General features: G+C 37.0%; 2 protein-coding genes across 3 annotated transcripts in view; both read left to right on the top strand.

Moving 5' to 3' along the window:
* The window catches only part of LOC307011909 (serine/threonine-protein kinase pim-3-like), a 45019-nt gene extending 36219 nt beyond the window's left edge, over positions 1-8800 (top strand). For both annotated transcript variants that reach the window (XM_079638003.1, XM_079638002.1), the window contains 6 exons: positions 326-376; positions 5330-5681; positions 5778-5894; positions 6750-6851; positions 6972-6989; positions 8381-8800. In XM_079638003.1, coding sequence (XP_079494129.1) covers positions 326-376; positions 5330-5681; positions 5778-5894; positions 6750-6851; positions 6972-6989; positions 8381-8667 — 927 coding nt within the window. In that variant the 3' untranslated portion in view covers positions 8668-8800. The remainder of the gene's footprint in view (positions 1-325; positions 377-5329; positions 5682-5777; positions 5895-6749; positions 6852-6971; positions 6990-8380) is intronic.
* Positions 8801-13201: 4401 nt separating this feature from the next.
* ptgesl (prostaglandin E synthase 2-like) lies at positions 13202-16691 on the top strand. Its single transcript, XM_079637089.1, has 7 exons — positions 13202-13600; positions 13725-13916; positions 14012-14067; positions 14379-14531; positions 14649-14849; positions 14941-15058; positions 15710-16691. The coding sequence occupies exons 1-7, from the start codon at positions 13307-13309 to the stop codon at positions 15827-15829; spliced, it is 1134 nt and encodes a 377-aa protein (XP_079493215.1). The 5' UTR covers positions 13202-13306; the 3' UTR covers positions 15830-16691.
* The last annotated feature ends 267 nt before the right edge of the window (positions 16692-16958 follow it).

Raw genomic sequence — 16958 nt, 5'->3', positions numbered from 1 at the left:
TCAGTGTTTACAGTTTTGATCAAAACATGTTTTAAAAAAGATTGTAGATTATCATGTAAACCAGGGGTGCCCAATCCTGCTCCTGGCAATCGACTGTCCTGCACAGTTCATCTCCAACCCTAATCAAACACACCTGCCTTTAATTTTAAAGTGATCCTGACGTGCTCTGAAGACCTTAATTGGTTGCTTCAGGTGTGTTTGATTAGGGTTGGAGATGAACTGTGCAGGACAGTCGATCGCCAGGAGCAGGATTGGGCACCCCTGATGTAAACAAACAAAAATGAATCAGTTCACTAATGTTTGCAAATGTTTTTTTATCTTTTAGGTGGTCATCAAATTTGTTAAGAAGCGCCAGTTTGATTACATCATTGAAGTGGTAAGTTGACACAATTTTGTTCATAATGAAAATTACTATTAAGAATTATTTATTAGGGGCCAAGCACCAAAGGTGCGGAGGCACCTATTGTTTTCGTTCGGGTTCTTCTTATTATTATTATTAGCGGCCAAGCACCTATTGTATCTGTTAGCGTTCCTATTATTATTCCTCTTCTTCTTCCGCCATGGAAGTCTATGGTAGCCCATAGAACCGCTTGCGGGAAAGTTGTAACGATTTGACATTCTGATAGAGAACAGTCCCAACATTAACCCTCTGGGGTCTGAGGTGTTTTCTGGGTCCTGGAGGTGTTCTGACATGCTCTAACATTTGTGCTTATTTCTGTTACTTGTGACATTTTCATGGCTAAAATCTTATTACACTGCATTCAGCACAAATTCTGCTACAATAATATGTCAGCAGCATGAATTTTAAAAGCTTGTAGTTTTGAGATAATAACATTTATGCGTGGTTTGTGAAAATGACAAAAAAAAAGTCACTGAAATGAGGTCATGAAACCCAAATTGATTATTTCTACACAAGACTTTTGAAAATTGTATCACGTAGCCTAGAATATTTGCTCCAAAACTATGTGAAAATCACCTTGACTACTCATTCAGGAATATATTGATTTAAAATTTGTAAGACATGTCTTGTGTAAGAAAGCTTTATGCGAGTAGGCGTTAACCAACCATGAATATTGAGTGTTTCACAGCTGAGAAAGACAAAGAGCCTCCCATAATGGCCCTATTAGGAGCTCTCAGGTCCTATGAGGAACTTTGAACAAAGAATGAGGAGATTTTAAAAAGAATGGCTTTTTGATTGTTTGGATTTATTTACAACACAACAATCCAAAGATACACAACACATGGCAAAATAGCACATTATTTAACACACTGAACTAAAGACAGAGACTTAACCAGTCACACACCTTTGTGCCATTCCTGAAACATAGTGCATACCTGTCATTTCCCAGGTGTTTTTTCACTTTACCATGTTCTGCTCATGTTGAAGTCAGCAAGACTATACCTAAAAAAAAAAGATTAAAAAAAAAAAGATGTGAACATGCTGATATCAAGAGAAACTAGGGCTGCACGATTTTGGGAATACATTTTAGATTTGTTCTGGTTAAAATTGCTTTAAAAAAATTATAAAATACACACACACATATTATATATATATATATATATATATATATATATATAGGCCTATAAAATTAACACCAGGTTTGTTGTGCCTTGTAGGCATACATGCAGGGCTGCATAAAATAATAACAATAGTAGGCATCGTTAAAAAGGAACACTTCAGTAACACTACACTAGAGAAAAATATATCTATTATCATATGTTACTTCAAATGTTTACATCGATATGACGCGTTTCGTTGTCACGGCTACATAAACAAATTTCCGCACACAGGAAGACAGATGTTATGGTAATATTTTACATGTATTTTAATCACAAAAACGAACGTTTGCATCAAGTGAAAGCATCAGGCACATTGGCTACCTACATAATAAGCTGTTTTAAAAGTAAAATGTTCAATGCCGCGCTGATGTGGGCTCGGGTATATCCATCCTCTATTTCAAACACACAGCGCGACTGCAATGTGAAGTGTATGCAATAACACTAACTAATATAATTCAGAATAATTTCTTACCTTAAAATCTTTCTTGTCTTCAAATCGCGTTCTTCTTCTTATGATGTAAATCCATCTCACAGCGTGTCTTCCAAACGAACAGCAGAGGACTGATGAAGTTTGGCGGCGCTTTGTTGTTGAGGTAATGGGCGCGTTCGCGCAACGCATGGACGATTTGCATCTCTATATGTTTTGCGCGTGTGGGTGTGGTCACATTAAAGGATTAGTTCACTTTTAAAGTGAAAATTCTGTCATCATATACTCAACCTTAAGTTGTTTCAAACCTGTATGAATTTCTTTCCTCTGCTGAACACAAAGGAAGATATTTAGAAGAATGTCAGTAACCAAATAGTTTTTGGTTCCCATTGACTTCCATAGTAGGAAAAAAAATATACTATGGAAGTCAATGGGAACCAAAAACTGTCTGGTTACTGACATTCTTCTAAATATCTTCCTTTGTGTTCAGCAGAGGAAAGAAATTCATACAGGTTTGAAACAACTTAAGGGTGAGTATATGATGACAGAATTTTCATTTTAAAAGTGAACTAATCATTTAAAACTAATGAGCAAAGGTTAGAGAACCTGGATATCTTGTTGGTTTTATACAAATTACTTAAACAGAGAATATTTGTTTTCGTTTTGAATCAGATCATTTAAAACTACACACTTAAATGTTTATAAATATATAGAGCTCACAAATGTGTGACAAGTATTCACTGAGTTTTGTTTATGTTTAGAGACGTGCTCAAGAAAAAAAAAGTTCACGAGACGGAGAGGCAGAAAGCACACCCTGTTTAATTTCTTTATTTTACAAAAGCACAACGTTTTGTTTTGATTGTAAGTGGACACATACAAAAGTAGACATCTCACAGATTCTTTTTTCATATTTAAGTCTGTATGACCACAAATGACGGAGTATTTTAAATCTATTCAGCTGCAATGTGAAAAAAATCGCGCAAATCACGCCGGCGTGATTGCCGACCCCAGAGGGTTAAATACACCAATTTCGGTGTCTCCAACTCATTCCCTCTAGCGCCACCAACAGTCCAAAGTTTCACTCATGTTTATGCAAATTCATTTTAATGCTAATAAAAGGGCTTGAAACTAAATTATTTTTTCCTCTTATTCCTGAGCTCATGGCGATTCGAGTGCACCCTATGACGTCATTTTCTGTCATAACAATGCTTTCGCGATTTTGAATTGTCCAAAAAAACTACTTTTTCAAACTCGTCCTAGACGGTTTGTCCGATTTGCACGAAAATTGAACCAGATCATTTCCAGACAATGCCGACAAAAAGTTATGGAATTCAAGTCTATTCGTCAAACTGTTCTCAATAAATGCGCAAACTAATTTTACGTAGCTCTTACGTAAGGCTGTATCTCCACAACGCTTTATCGAATTCCAACCAAACTTGGTACATGTCATCACAAGCATGATCCTAGGCAACATGCAGCGTTTCGGCGCAGCGCCACTTACTGGTCTGGAGATATAAGAATTGCTATTTTTGCTTATAACTTCTGAACGGTTTGTCCAAAGTAGGGATGTCCCGATCAGGTTTTTTTGCCCTCGAGTCCGAGTCATTTGATTTTGAGTATGTACCGATACCGAGTCCCGATCCGATACTTCTATAATACATAAAAAAAGAATAAAGAAGAGCGAAAAAACAGATCCAGGATGTTCCTTATTTTTTATTTAATTCACCTTATTTTAACATTCAACAACTCTGTTAACAAACAGTAAATTCTTCACTTTTGGTGATGTCAACAAAGTGATGTCATGCCACACGCATTGCTGTTTCTGTGTGGAGTCAAAAGGGTCTAACTCTGTGCCACCGCATAACTATAGTGTTAAAAAATAATGAGAATATATATATACATATATTATATCCGAGTCCTGATCGGGAGGTAACGTCCGATTCCGATCGAGTCTGAAACCACGTGATCGGGCCCGATTTCCGGTCACGTGATCGGATCTGGACATCCCCAGTCCAAAAGTGGTATCGTTAGATTCAGGGTATCAAGGCGAGTCGACTGATATCCATTTTTCCCAGATCGGCCATTTTGGATTATGTGTTAAAATGCTGTATTTTATGAACGCATAAACAAATTGTTACGAAACTCGGTATAGGTCATCAGTACGATGCCTTAAAGGAGCCTGAGAAGTTTCGAAACAGCGCCACCTAGTGGTAAAATAAAATTTTCAAATGCTTATAACTCTGTCTGTGGTTGACTTATTTTCACAGGAGTCTTCTCATTTGACTCCTGAATCCTTGCCGAGTCCAACGATACCAGACTTGCCAGGTTTCGGCATATGGTTTGTGCAGCCTTATAATTTAGCGCTTAAAAAACATTTGCCGATATCTTCGAAACCCCCAGTCCGATCGAGACGAAATCACCGTCAGAAGTTTGGAAACATAGGTCGATAGTTAATCTTCAATGGCCAAATGTGAAAATATTGATAGTACGGGGTAGTAAAATTCAATCAAAATCACGTGTCAGTCATTTTTGACGTGTTTTTTCACATTAATGTCTATAACTCCGAAGCAGATTGAGATATTTTCACCAAAATTGACACACAGATGTATGGACTCACTCTGAGGACACATAAAAAAAATGGTGGGATTGAGCCTCTTGGTTGCGCTATAATAGAACAAAACATGAAATTCCCATTGACTTTAATACAGTTTTGTGATGTAAAATGCTATACTTAATGAATGTATTGCTGTAACATTACGAAACTCAGATTGTGTCATCAGCACCATGCCCTGAAGGTACTCAAAAGATTTCCAGACAGCGCTATCTGTTGGTTAAAATTGTCAAAAATGCGAATAACTTTTAAATAAAGCTGCCTATTTTAATGCCATTGGTCTTAAGGTTTGTCATTGTCACCAGACTCTGACAACATCACATCGATTTTGTAACCACGGCACCTATTTGTCGAAAGTGATAATCCATTAAATCATATTTTTAGTTATTGTTTGTGATTTTTCAGCCATTTTGACTAAATTAATCTTTAAATGTCTTTATTTGCTAATTGTTGCAGTTGGTCTGACACTTTCAGCCATGTCTTGTCGTATTATTGTCTTTTTTTGCGCTTGGCCCCGGTATTGCTGCTTGCAGCTATATTTAAATTTGTATTCGGTAATTGATAATTGTGTATGTAGACAGCATAAGATAAAACTGAAATAGACAATCAAAGCCTTGAAACATCAGTTGGAAAGTACATGTAAAGTTCATTTTCATCTTGAATTTCCCTCACTCTAGTAAGGAGATTTGAGGTTAGGAGTCAACTAACCTTTTGTCAATCTCTTCTTTTAGGCTGGGTATTCCAAACCTGTGTGTCGAGAGGGAGCTATAATGCTGAGGGTGCAAGATGGCGACCATGTCGTTAAGTTATATGACTGGTTTGTCATGAAAGATCACAACATCTTAATTATGGAATATCTACCTACCAGCATAACCTTGTTTGATTTCATCAAAGAAAACGGAGGTCATCTGACTGAAGCAGTAGCAAAAGACGTCATGCAGAAAGTCATCGTTGTGATACAGCACTGCAGGGATCGGGATGTTTTTCTTCATGACATAACCATGAGAAAAGTACTCATCAACAAAGACACCATGCAGATCAAGTTAACTGGCTTTGGCGAAGCAAAGCTAATCAGAGAAAGACGTGAGTTTGGTTTTTGAGCACAATTCACTGATTTATTATGCACAGGATATGGAAATAAGGGTGTTTTACTAAACACTGAATATGTATTGCTTACAGGAGGTGAGGAATTTGCTTCAAGATCAGATGGGAGAACTTTCTTCATAACAAATTACCGCTTATACGAAATGCTGTTGAAGATGGTCGCTGTTTGGAAAAATAAACGCTTGTCCAAAGGTGAGATGAGAATAATAACGAAATGGAAATAACATTGTTTTAAAAACATGTAAAGCTCTTAAACAAGTGACAGTAAAATTACCTCTGACAAATAAGCAAAGTGTAAAACACAGTGGATGGATTGACAGTGAATTTTCAAGGCAAGTTATTTATATTAGGACTGGGCGATAAAATGATAATGATAGTTCGCTTTCGAACGGTCACTTCGTTTAGCATCCACTATCCATCTAGATGAGCTCACTAGAGCAGACGTGTTTACTCTGATCGGTCTCGGTCATGAGATCCAGTGAGAAGTGCTTGAATTCAGTGAACAACACATGTCTCAGTGATTTAAACCAGATGAAACAGCACTGACGAACAGGAGAAACACTGCGCAACGATACAGTCAGAAGGCTTTTCCGTCTACAAATTCCCATAATTTACCACGGATTAACTGTAACGTTAGCCTAGTAATATTAACTGCACTATGAAATGTGGGATATACATATTGAATTGTATTATATTATTAATGTAGACAATGTATTAAATGACTAATGGAATATAATTACATTATTTAATAATGTATAGGCTACTCTTTTTCATACAAATACCATAGAAACCATAAAATAACATTTTGCCATGATAGTGTGGTGCTATAGGCTATGCCTGGTTTTATCTGTGGTTATTATGATCTAAATGCATGATGATGACCAATGGTTAATTTGAATAAAAGTCAAACAGTCAGAATATTACATTTTACCAAATAAAAATGAGCACATGCAGAAATATTTTTTTCTATTAAGATATTTATTTTGTTAAGGAAAAATGACAGGAATCAAACAGGACTATTCAGCTCTCTTCTAAAAACTTTTACAGAATACCTGGATCTAGAAATGGAACTTATTGTCAGAGGACCATGGATCACCTTACAGGAAATTTTAGATCATGACTGGTTTAAAGAGTCCGAGCCGACAGACGGTGAGTCTCTAGATATTACCACTCTGATTCATATCCATTTCAGCCTGATGTTTCTAGTGTTTGTTTTAATTTTTCTTCCTACTCCTGTTGGTTCCTCATCTAATCTACACGGGTGTTTAGTGTCACAAGCAGCTGCTGGTGAGTTCAGTCTCATATATTAGCATTCTGTATGTTTATACAAATGGACACAAGGACAAATAATAACCCTTGTGCGTCTTTATGGATTTTCTTTTTCTTTTGCCATATTTGTCACCCATGGCTTTTCCATCTAGGCTTTATTTTTGCTAAATATATTTGTAAATATAGGTATGATATGTCATCTGAGGTTTTATTTTCCAAATTTTCCAAAGACCTGCCAAGCACTAGATGAATTGTTATCATGTCCTGATCTGGAAAACCATGAAATTCAGTAGGGTGTCCTAACTTTTTTACATGACTATATTCACTGTACTCCTGACAGTAAAATAAGCCTTCACAGTATAGGGAGAAAAACGTGATGTATTGTGAAACCGCCTAAATCTTAAAAAAAAAAAATTGTGATGCAGGTTTTTGGCCACCTCACCCAGCACTAATAATAATGATGACCTTAAGCATAGATTATTTTGAATGATGATAATAATATGGGGTGCTATTGGTAAATTTGCTAGCAGTGTATTGCTTAAAGGAACACTCCACCGTCTTTTGAAATAGGGCTTATTGAAATATATTATTGAAATAATATGCTATGCTAAGCTAAGCTAGCGGCAGTGCTGCCAAACTGAAACAATGCATGCTCTGAGACAAAAATGCGTTTGCCCACATATCTAAATGTAGGAAAGACGGTGAATAAGCCCTATTTCAAAAAACGGTGGAGTGTTTCTTTAACTAAGCTAATGAAGACAAAACTAGCCTACTTGAAGATGAAACTAACCAGGCTGCACTTGAACAGGTCAGCTATTTTGCTACATTTCACTGCTTGTTCTTGGAGAGCTTTCATTTGAATGCACGCTTTGAATGCTCCATTCTCACACCTCTCGCATTGGTTGCTCGGCTCGAAACTGTTGCTGTTTGGCTGAGATGCGGAGCGCACGCGAGTCAAATCGTAGTGCTGACAGTCAAGACTAACCGATTCATGATTATTAGCGATTTATTATCGAATGCAGAATTTGGAAATGATCAATTTAGTATATTGGGCAGGCAATGATTTATAATTATATTTTGGCCTATATTTATATAAAATAAAATAAAAAAGGCTGCGGGCCAAATTCTCCCGGTGCTCCCGATGATCAATCCAAGCCTGGTGACACATTTTTGTAGTGTTCTTGTAATTTGCAATGCTGTGCTGGTCCTTCTTGAGTTCTTGGCTCAGGGTTTGACTCCTGGCCTCGTTTTGGAAAAAAAGATTGAGAAGTCCATGAATATAAATGTGTGTTTTGTTTTTTTCTTTAATGAATTTATCTTATAAAAGCCAATTTTCAGGAATTTGTTTGTCTTTTATCTGTGGTCAGACTTTTTTCTAATAATTTGCATTTAATTTGTCTTTATTTTAGAAAAACCTGCAAAAGGAATCAAGGGTAAAGTCAGAGCTTTCTTTCAGAAAAAATGGAAGGCTGTAAAGCCCACTTCCCGTCACCACAACCCAGACAGAGTGGTGCATCTTACAGCACAGCCGGATCTAGATGATCCCGAGCCAATTTCTGTCCAAAGTCCTGTCAGGAACACGTCAACTCCGTACACAGAACCTGAGTTGGTGTGTCTGTCAGGCCAGGTCTGTAAAGGTCTGGAGTCTCTGTGTGTCCCAGGTCCCTCCAGGATCAAGCAAACACCGGACTGTTAGGGGGTAACAGTTAAAAGACCCGAGACCAGATATGATGAAAGAAGGACCAGGAGTCGTGGAGTTCAATCAAAAAGATAAAAATTTTACTGAAGAATAGTTTGCAGTTTCATCGGTAGAGCGAGCGTCAAAATCTCATGAGGGAGGTCGCAAGCCAACTCTACTTACACAAAATCATACACCAATTATACCATTTTGCAAGGGCAAGCATAGCATCATCATGCATCTGATTGGCTAAGAGAACATAAAAACCTAAACAATTTCACACATGTGAGCAGATAGAGGTGCCTATCGCCATTAGTTAGGATAGCTGTTGCCGATCCTTAGATTTAGGTCTTGTGGTGACCTCGCAGGTTAGAGAAGGGCGCCTATGCGTCTGTGTGTTGTTGTCCCAAATGGTCAGGACCTACGTAGAAAGTCAAACGCACACACACACACAGAACACCACCAAATAACATCAAGGCTGAAGGGAGCTTGAGCTCCGTATTATCAATCCAGTTAACCAAAACATAGCGATAACATTTACTCCTCAGGAAGAAAGGCAGAGAAATGGCATTGCTCTCTAGAGAAAATATACATGAAAGAATATATTTAATACAACATGTAAAGCACTGTATAGCTTGATCATCTGTCCAGCGAAGAACCATATGTGTCACCCTTGACCCCCAAGGCGTCGTGGTTTCCGTGAACTACGTGCAGTATGTGTCCTGCGTGCAAAGTCTTAGGCCAGGATTGGAATGCAGGTATTCAGAAGAAAAATATATTTTCACAAGCACACAACAACATAATATAGAAATGATTATGTGATAATGCATATATTTGATTATTGATTTGTATAAAAGTAATGTAGGCATTCAAAAGGATATATATATAACTGAAGAGACAAGGGATTTTGACCAACCCTTCAGGACCCAGATCCTGCTGAATCTAAGTTGCCGCCTGTGCCAGATCTCTCCAGTTTTGATCTGGATGACAGGGAGTCATTATTACTTTGGTTCATGTTATTTCTGCCATCATTATTACTTTGGTTCATGTTATTTCTGCCATCTGTTATTTTCTATGTTCTATTCTTTTTGTTATTACTTTCGGTTATAAATCTGATTTGACATTGCTTTAAGTAACTGAAAAAATCTGAAAATTATATTTGTTGTACTATTTTCATCTTTAATTGTATTGATTAGTATGTGCAGCTTTAATAGTCATTCACAGAGATGTTTCTAATAATTTGCTAATCGTTCTTTTCATTTCATCTTCATTTTAGAAAAAGGTAAAAAAGGAAGGAAGAGGAAAGTAGTGCGTGCCTTTATCCGGAGATTACGTAAGGCTGTAATGCACCTCTTCCTATAATACAACCCGGACAGTATCTAGCATCTTAGGCGACAAACGGATCTTGACAAATCTCAGCCAAAGCCTATCCGAGTTTCATCTGAGATCAAGTCAGTGACTGACCCTAAGCCTGAGTCGGGCCAGGTCTGTGAAGATCTGCACTCACCGTCTGTCGTCAATCCAGAGTTGTTGCCTGTTGGAATGCAAAACGGTGAGTCATTATTACCTGGGCTCTGTTTATTCTTTTTCCAGGGGCTAGGATCACTCTGACTACCCTGAAATGTATGCTATTTTTTTCTAATCCCCTATTCTTGGTTTATATGGTTTGCTGTGGTTTCCTGCTTTAAAAACGTATTGCTCTAGGTGTCTTTTATTCTGTTTTATTATTGTTTTCTTTTTTTACATGCTGTGTTCTAAGATCATACTCTACTAATATGATTCATTTCAGCATGATGTTTCGAAATTGTCTAATAATCCAAATGTAGTTGTATAAGTTACTATTATACAAACCAAAGGACAGGCAATGATTTTCGGGCTACAGATGGCAGAAATAATGCTTGTCTCTTCTGTTTTTGTTGGAAAGATGGCCTAATTATGATAATAATAGTAATTTAAATGAAAAATATCTAAATAATATCATAGATTTATCGACTATCGATTATCGTTTTATCACCCAGCCCTACTCCTAACATGTAATTGCGAATCTCTTTACATTTATTTGTGGATCATTGGAAAAAAGGGACAATTCTAACCCCATATCTGAAAGACCTGACTGAAGAGGCTGAAAAGAGCAGCTTTTGGCTCTGGACGAGTGTAAAGCCCGGGACACACTGCATGATTTTTGGCTGTCCCAAACGAAAGATTGCCATCGTGAAGCAATCGTGTGTGTATGTGATCGTGGCTCCTAATCGGTGGTCCTATGTCGTACAGTGAGAGAGGTTAAAAGACGGCCGTTGTCTCAGACTTGCGACCAAAGATAGCCTACGATCATTTTCTGACAGTGTCAGATATTCAGCATGTTCATCGCACAGCATGTTCATCTACGCTAAAACTTAAAACTGCTTACCTCAAGCTCTTTTCCCTTCCTCTTTCGCTGCTTCCTCTTTTTTGTGTGTGTGTGATACTGACATTAATCCGTGAATCTCTTCCTGTGCATTGTCGGTCAGCCGGAACCGGGAACTCTTCCTATAGAACACCTGATGTAGTTGTTAAAAGAATGGCATCTACGCTAATGTTAGTCTTTCTGTTTATTCCGAGGTTTACTGTAGTCAGCCGGATCCGGGCCGTATCTGGATCGGACCTGCGCCTAGATACGACCATAAAGCATGATGTAGTCAGCCGGATCCGGGCCGTATCTGGATCAGATGGTGGACCTGCGCCTAGACACGACCACAAAGCATGATGATGTCAGCCGGATCTGGGCCGTATCCAGATCAGATGGTGGACCTTATGTTTCATCAATTCACTGTTGGCTACTAAGGCCCGGGTCACACTGAAGACTAAAATTTAATCTTTTAATGTAATTAAATTATTTAATATTATGTATCTATTATTATTCTTTATTAATATTCATAATCAGTTGTATTGATAGTTTAAAATGCATGAGTTAGACTATAGATTGCATGTACACATGTGTTTAAGGATCATATTCTAGACACAGACACAGGGAGGGGAGCTAGTAGAGTTATATTTGCTTAGAGGTATGCAATGTTCACTTAGCAGAGATGTTAAAATGATGATACTTCAAATTCGTACAGTACAGTTGGTATGCTCTTTGCAAGAAAATTAATGTTTCAACTGATGCAAATGTACCATTTATACCACTAATGTATACACCACTAATGTATACACTGAAGAAATAGTTTCTTAATGTGGACAGTAGGGCTGCATAACGATTAATCACAACTAATCGTTTGCAGAATAAAAGTTTTTGTTTACATCATATATGTGTGTGTACTGTATAAAATAATTATGTATTTATAAATACACTCACATGCATGTATATATTTAAAAAATATTTACATGTTTATATTTTTATATTTAAATATAATTTATATTATATATACTTATAAATACTTAACATATAGATTTTTTTCTTTAAATTATACATAAATAATGAATAAAAATGGCGGATTGCTCGAAGTGTTAATGGGCCGGGAGTCGATGTCCTTATTTGGCAGTTCCGCTGCAAATATTGTGACGTTATTGTTCAAGGTTGCAAAATATGACCAAAACAGAATATAAAGATATCAACGAAGCACCTGGAGAGCCTAATTTCAACTTTTCTGTACTTCTAAACATCCAAATATACAACAAAATGAATTTAAGGGCTAAAAAAGTGGATTTAGAATGACATGAAACAAAGAAAAGCCACATTTTTTGACAAGTTTGTATTGACGAACAAAGAAAACAGTTTGCCAGTCAAGTAAAAATGTTTCAGCACCACAGCGATATGATTGACAGTGCACATTATATCATTGACATGGCACATTGAACACAAAGTTTGTTTACAACTCCATAGGTAGGCTACAGGTGCTACATGAACACTTAACTGGGATGAAAACTTTGAGAAAAACAACTGATTTATAACATTCTCACATTCTGTGTGACTTATTCATAACTAAAATATAAAAATTTTAAGACGATTTTTTTTCTTACCATTTTGTTGTCTGCTTAACGATCCGCCAGAACAAATAAATCGAACAAAACTACATATCATAGTCCCTTATTAAATCTTCATCATCCTCTCTTTCATGGTGGCAAATCTGCCAACCACTTTGTCCTTGTCAATATATGTCCCGCTCCACACACAGCAAGGTTTGACAGTCTGGCCTAACCCTAACCTATTGAATACACACTAGTATCTAGTAATAGGTACTATCTAAAAAAGAAGTACTATAGTACCCAATGAATAAGTACTAGTATCTAATATATATGTACTTTAAATGATTAAATGTTAAAACGGCTTGCCATATACTTCCTCACATTCTAATATTTATATATCAAATCCTATTTAAAACCCCTGATTTTCTTTAAAAAGTCACACTGATCTGTGCCCTGAGATTATTGAAGAAGATTTGTATGTGTATTACAATGGAATTAATATATAAACTACTAAAGTATATATTACACAAACAATAATATCTCAAGACAAAAAAAAAAGTTATGAGATTTTAATGTGGCTCAAAAGGGGATTCGGTTTTTGAGCCTCACGCGCCCCCTGGTGGAAATAAACTTTAGCTATTAGCTTGTAGCATTTTCATATGTTCAGCTGTCATTGCGCTTTCCGTAGACTTGTGGGAGTTTATGTAAAATCATGATGGCGGCGGCCTGTGCGAGAACATTTAGTAAGGTCGGCCGGTTAGTTTTAGACACGCCGAAATGCCGCGTAACAAACACCGCAGCATTAGTGCCGAGAATGAGCACGAGATGCCAGGGAAGAGTTTACGGTACCGGCGGTTCGGGATTTAGATCCAGACTTTTGCTCGCTGCACCGGTGCGTGGCAGTGGCAGAGTCCTGGGATGCGCCTTCTTGCTCGGTGGTGGTTTCGGCTTGTACCAGACCATCAAACTCACGCTTCAGCGTCACCTTGCAGAGGAAAAGGCAAATGTAAATATTCAGTTATGTGCTACATTTCTGGATGTCCTACACTTTTTGACATGCAACTATAGCAAGTAAATGTCATTTTGGGGTTAGTTTGCTCACCTTTGTTTTGTTAACTTGTTTTGATTAGGCACCGCTGGGGACAGATCTTAAATTGACTCTGTATCAGTATAAGACCTGTCCGTTTTGCAGCAAGGTGCGAGCCTTCCTGGATTATCATGGTCTGCCATATGAAATTGTGGAGGTCAATCCCGTTATGCGAAAGGAGATCAAGTGGTCCACTTACAGAAAAGTTCCCATCCTGGTGGTGAACGAGACGGTGGTATGTAGCTATTCGGATGATGTCTTTCCTGATTATGATGATGAATAATAAGATTCATCAGATCATCAAGTCCCTCTCTGTTATTTCTTCAACAGCAACTCAATGACTCTTCTGTAATTATTAGTGCTTTGAAGACATACCTGGTCAGCAAGTGAGTAGCCTATCTTCTGCTTGACAGTCTGTATTCTTTTTATATGGATGTTGTTGATAGACTTTATATTTAACATTTGGTATAGTTCTGTATTGTATTCATGCAGTGAAGGGGGTTTCAATTTGGGACATTAAACAGAAGTTTTTCCTTACAATATTCATTTGATTTTTATGTAAGGGGATTGTCATCGATTGAGATTGGACCTGAGATTGTTTTCTCTTTTGTGCTAGTTGCTTTGCTAATAAAAAATGCTTAGGCAAATTAATGTATATAAATGGAATTTTTTATTGTCTATTCACTGCTTCTTTTAGGGAGAAAACAATATCTGAGATCCTCACTTTTTATCCTGAGATGAAGGCAAAGAACGACAGTGGGAAAGACGTGAAAGAGTTTGGCAATAAGTACTGGGTCATGGTGCATGACGCTGATGCTGATCAACTATATCCTGGAAAAGACACCAGAAAGTAAAGCAAATAAGTCATGTCTGATAGTGATTGCTTTATTAGTCTTTTTAAAAAGTTTATTATTTACGGTGTCAAACATAATTTTGTTTGTTGATCTCACTAACGCTTTTTGCTCAGAGAGGAGATTAAATGGCGGAAGTGGGCAGATGATTGGCTGGTGCACCTAATTTCCCCAAATGTTTACCGCACACGGACCGAAGCCCTCGCATCCTTTGACTACATAGTACGGGAAGGCAAATTTAGCACCTTTGAGGGCTTCTTTGCTAAGTATTTTGGAGCTGCAGCCATGTGGGCAATTGCAAAGAGATTGAAAAATAGGTATGTTTTTGAGGGCTGTGGGTTAGTAAATAATGAAAATATTTGACAAAAATGTTTTTATATTAAAGTTTAACCTCATCATACTACACAGACACCATCTGCAAGATGATGTGAGACAGGATCTCTACGAGGCCGTCAATGATTGGGTGGCAGCCATTGGAAAAAAGAAGAAATTCATGGGAGGTGATCAACCCAACCTTGCAGATCTGGTATGTGTTTCTCTTTCAGTCTAAAATTATATTTAAAAAACATAAAATACACTACTGCCGTTCTAAATTTTGGGGTCATGAGATTTTAAATACAATATGTTATGCTCACAAGGGCTGTATTTATTTGATTAAAAATACAGTAAAACCAGTAATATTGTGAAATTTTCCTATTTGAATATATTTTAAAATGTAATTTATTCCTGTGATGGTAAAGCTGAATTTTCAGCATAATTACTCCAGTCTTCAGTGTCACATGATCCTCCAGAAATCATTCTAATATTCTGATTTGGTGCTCAAGAAACATTTCACATTATCAATGTTAAAGATAGTTGTGCTGCTTAATATTTTTGTGGACACCCTATACATTTTTATTTTTCACTTTGATGAATAGAAAGTTAAAAAGAACAGCATTTATTTGAAAAATAAATATTTTGTAGCATTGTAGCATAAATGTGTTTACTGTCACTTCTGGTCAATTTAATGGCGATTTAAATCAAATAAATCCTGACCCCAAACGTTAGTGTAAAGTAGTGTATATTTTTCTCAGTGTCACAATTGCTTGAGGAATGTCAATTGTATTCGCTTTATTTTGATTGGCATATTTAAGGTGTGCTGGAAATTACCTTCTTGTACCTTGTGCTTTCAACATAGGCTGTGTTTGGGGTTCTGAGGGTTATGGAAGGCCTTCAGGCATTTGATGATATGATGGAACATACCAAGGTGAAGAACTGGTACCAGCGTATGCAGAAGGTCACAGAACAAGCGTCATAAAATCAAAGCTTCGGTCATCGCTGCAACAACTTGAAACACTTGACACCACTGCACAACTTGCCATCTGTTGGTAGCGTAATGGTTATGCAAATCTTAAAAGACTATTTTTCCAGTAATTAAACTGGCTTCCATTCTTCCTCTGCTCAGACTATACCCACAGAGCTTATTTGAAGAGATCAACAAAAACACGCCCAAAATAGCATAAAGTGCTTTTCCTGTTTTTTCCTCTCTCTCTCTCCATGATTTGCTTTACTACTCAACTGATTTTCTACTCAACTATTTATTTTACTTTAAAGAGCATTTGGTTAAGGTAGCACTTTGCTTTCCAAAGTAAAACAACCTCATATGATCTACAGACATTGTGAATAGGTTTTAGTGGGATTGTTCTGAAACCATCCAGTTTTCTCCATCTTTGTGGGCTTAAATAACAAGTTATCAACAAATTATCTGGTAGGTTTTTTTAACAAGCAACGGTTAATTTTTTGCATATGTTGCTCTTGTTCTTTTGTTTCTTTTTGTAATGTTGAAGTGCTGCCACTCTCATCAAGTGGTATTTACCTACTAAGCAGATGAGCTCAGCCCTTGTAGTAGATGCTTATGTCTACCTCTGTTAGGGTTATACTGTTCCCCGGTTCATAAACGTTCAATCTGAGGTTGCAGTGACTTTCAAATCTTTAGGTTCCCTATTGTTGATATTAATGATTTTCAACCTGGGGTTCTCAATTTAACTTAAAATGTGATATTACTGATTTATGGTTATGTGAAAGTTGCTGAAGATTTCACCAAGAACGCTATGCATCATCTTTTGATTTGTCGAAAGTGATAAATATTTGTCAATGAAATAAATAAAAAATCTCAAGCAGATGGTCGTCAGCTTGCTTGTCTGTAGCCTGTCATGTTTTTATAATTGAAACAAGGCATGTTAGGTAAGAACTCGTGAAACTTGAAATACACAAACTATTAATTCAAATATGCATCCTACTAACATCCTACTGCTAATAAAAAAAGTGCGATATATTTATGAAACAATTTTACAGACAAATGCAAGATAAGGAGGTGCCTGCACATAGCAACGCGTCGTTGACATAGAAACCCAATAAGCTTCAGTTCATTGGGCGTTAAACACACT

This window comes from Phoxinus phoxinus, assembly GCF_949152265.1.
Source record: "Phoxinus phoxinus genome assembly, chromosome: 15".
Classification (NCBI taxonomy): Eukaryota; Metazoa; Chordata; class Actinopteri; order Cypriniformes; family Leuciscidae; genus Phoxinus; species Phoxinus phoxinus.
The sequence above is the reverse complement of the archived record's forward strand: the minus strand, read 5'-3'. Positions and strand labels throughout refer to the sequence as shown.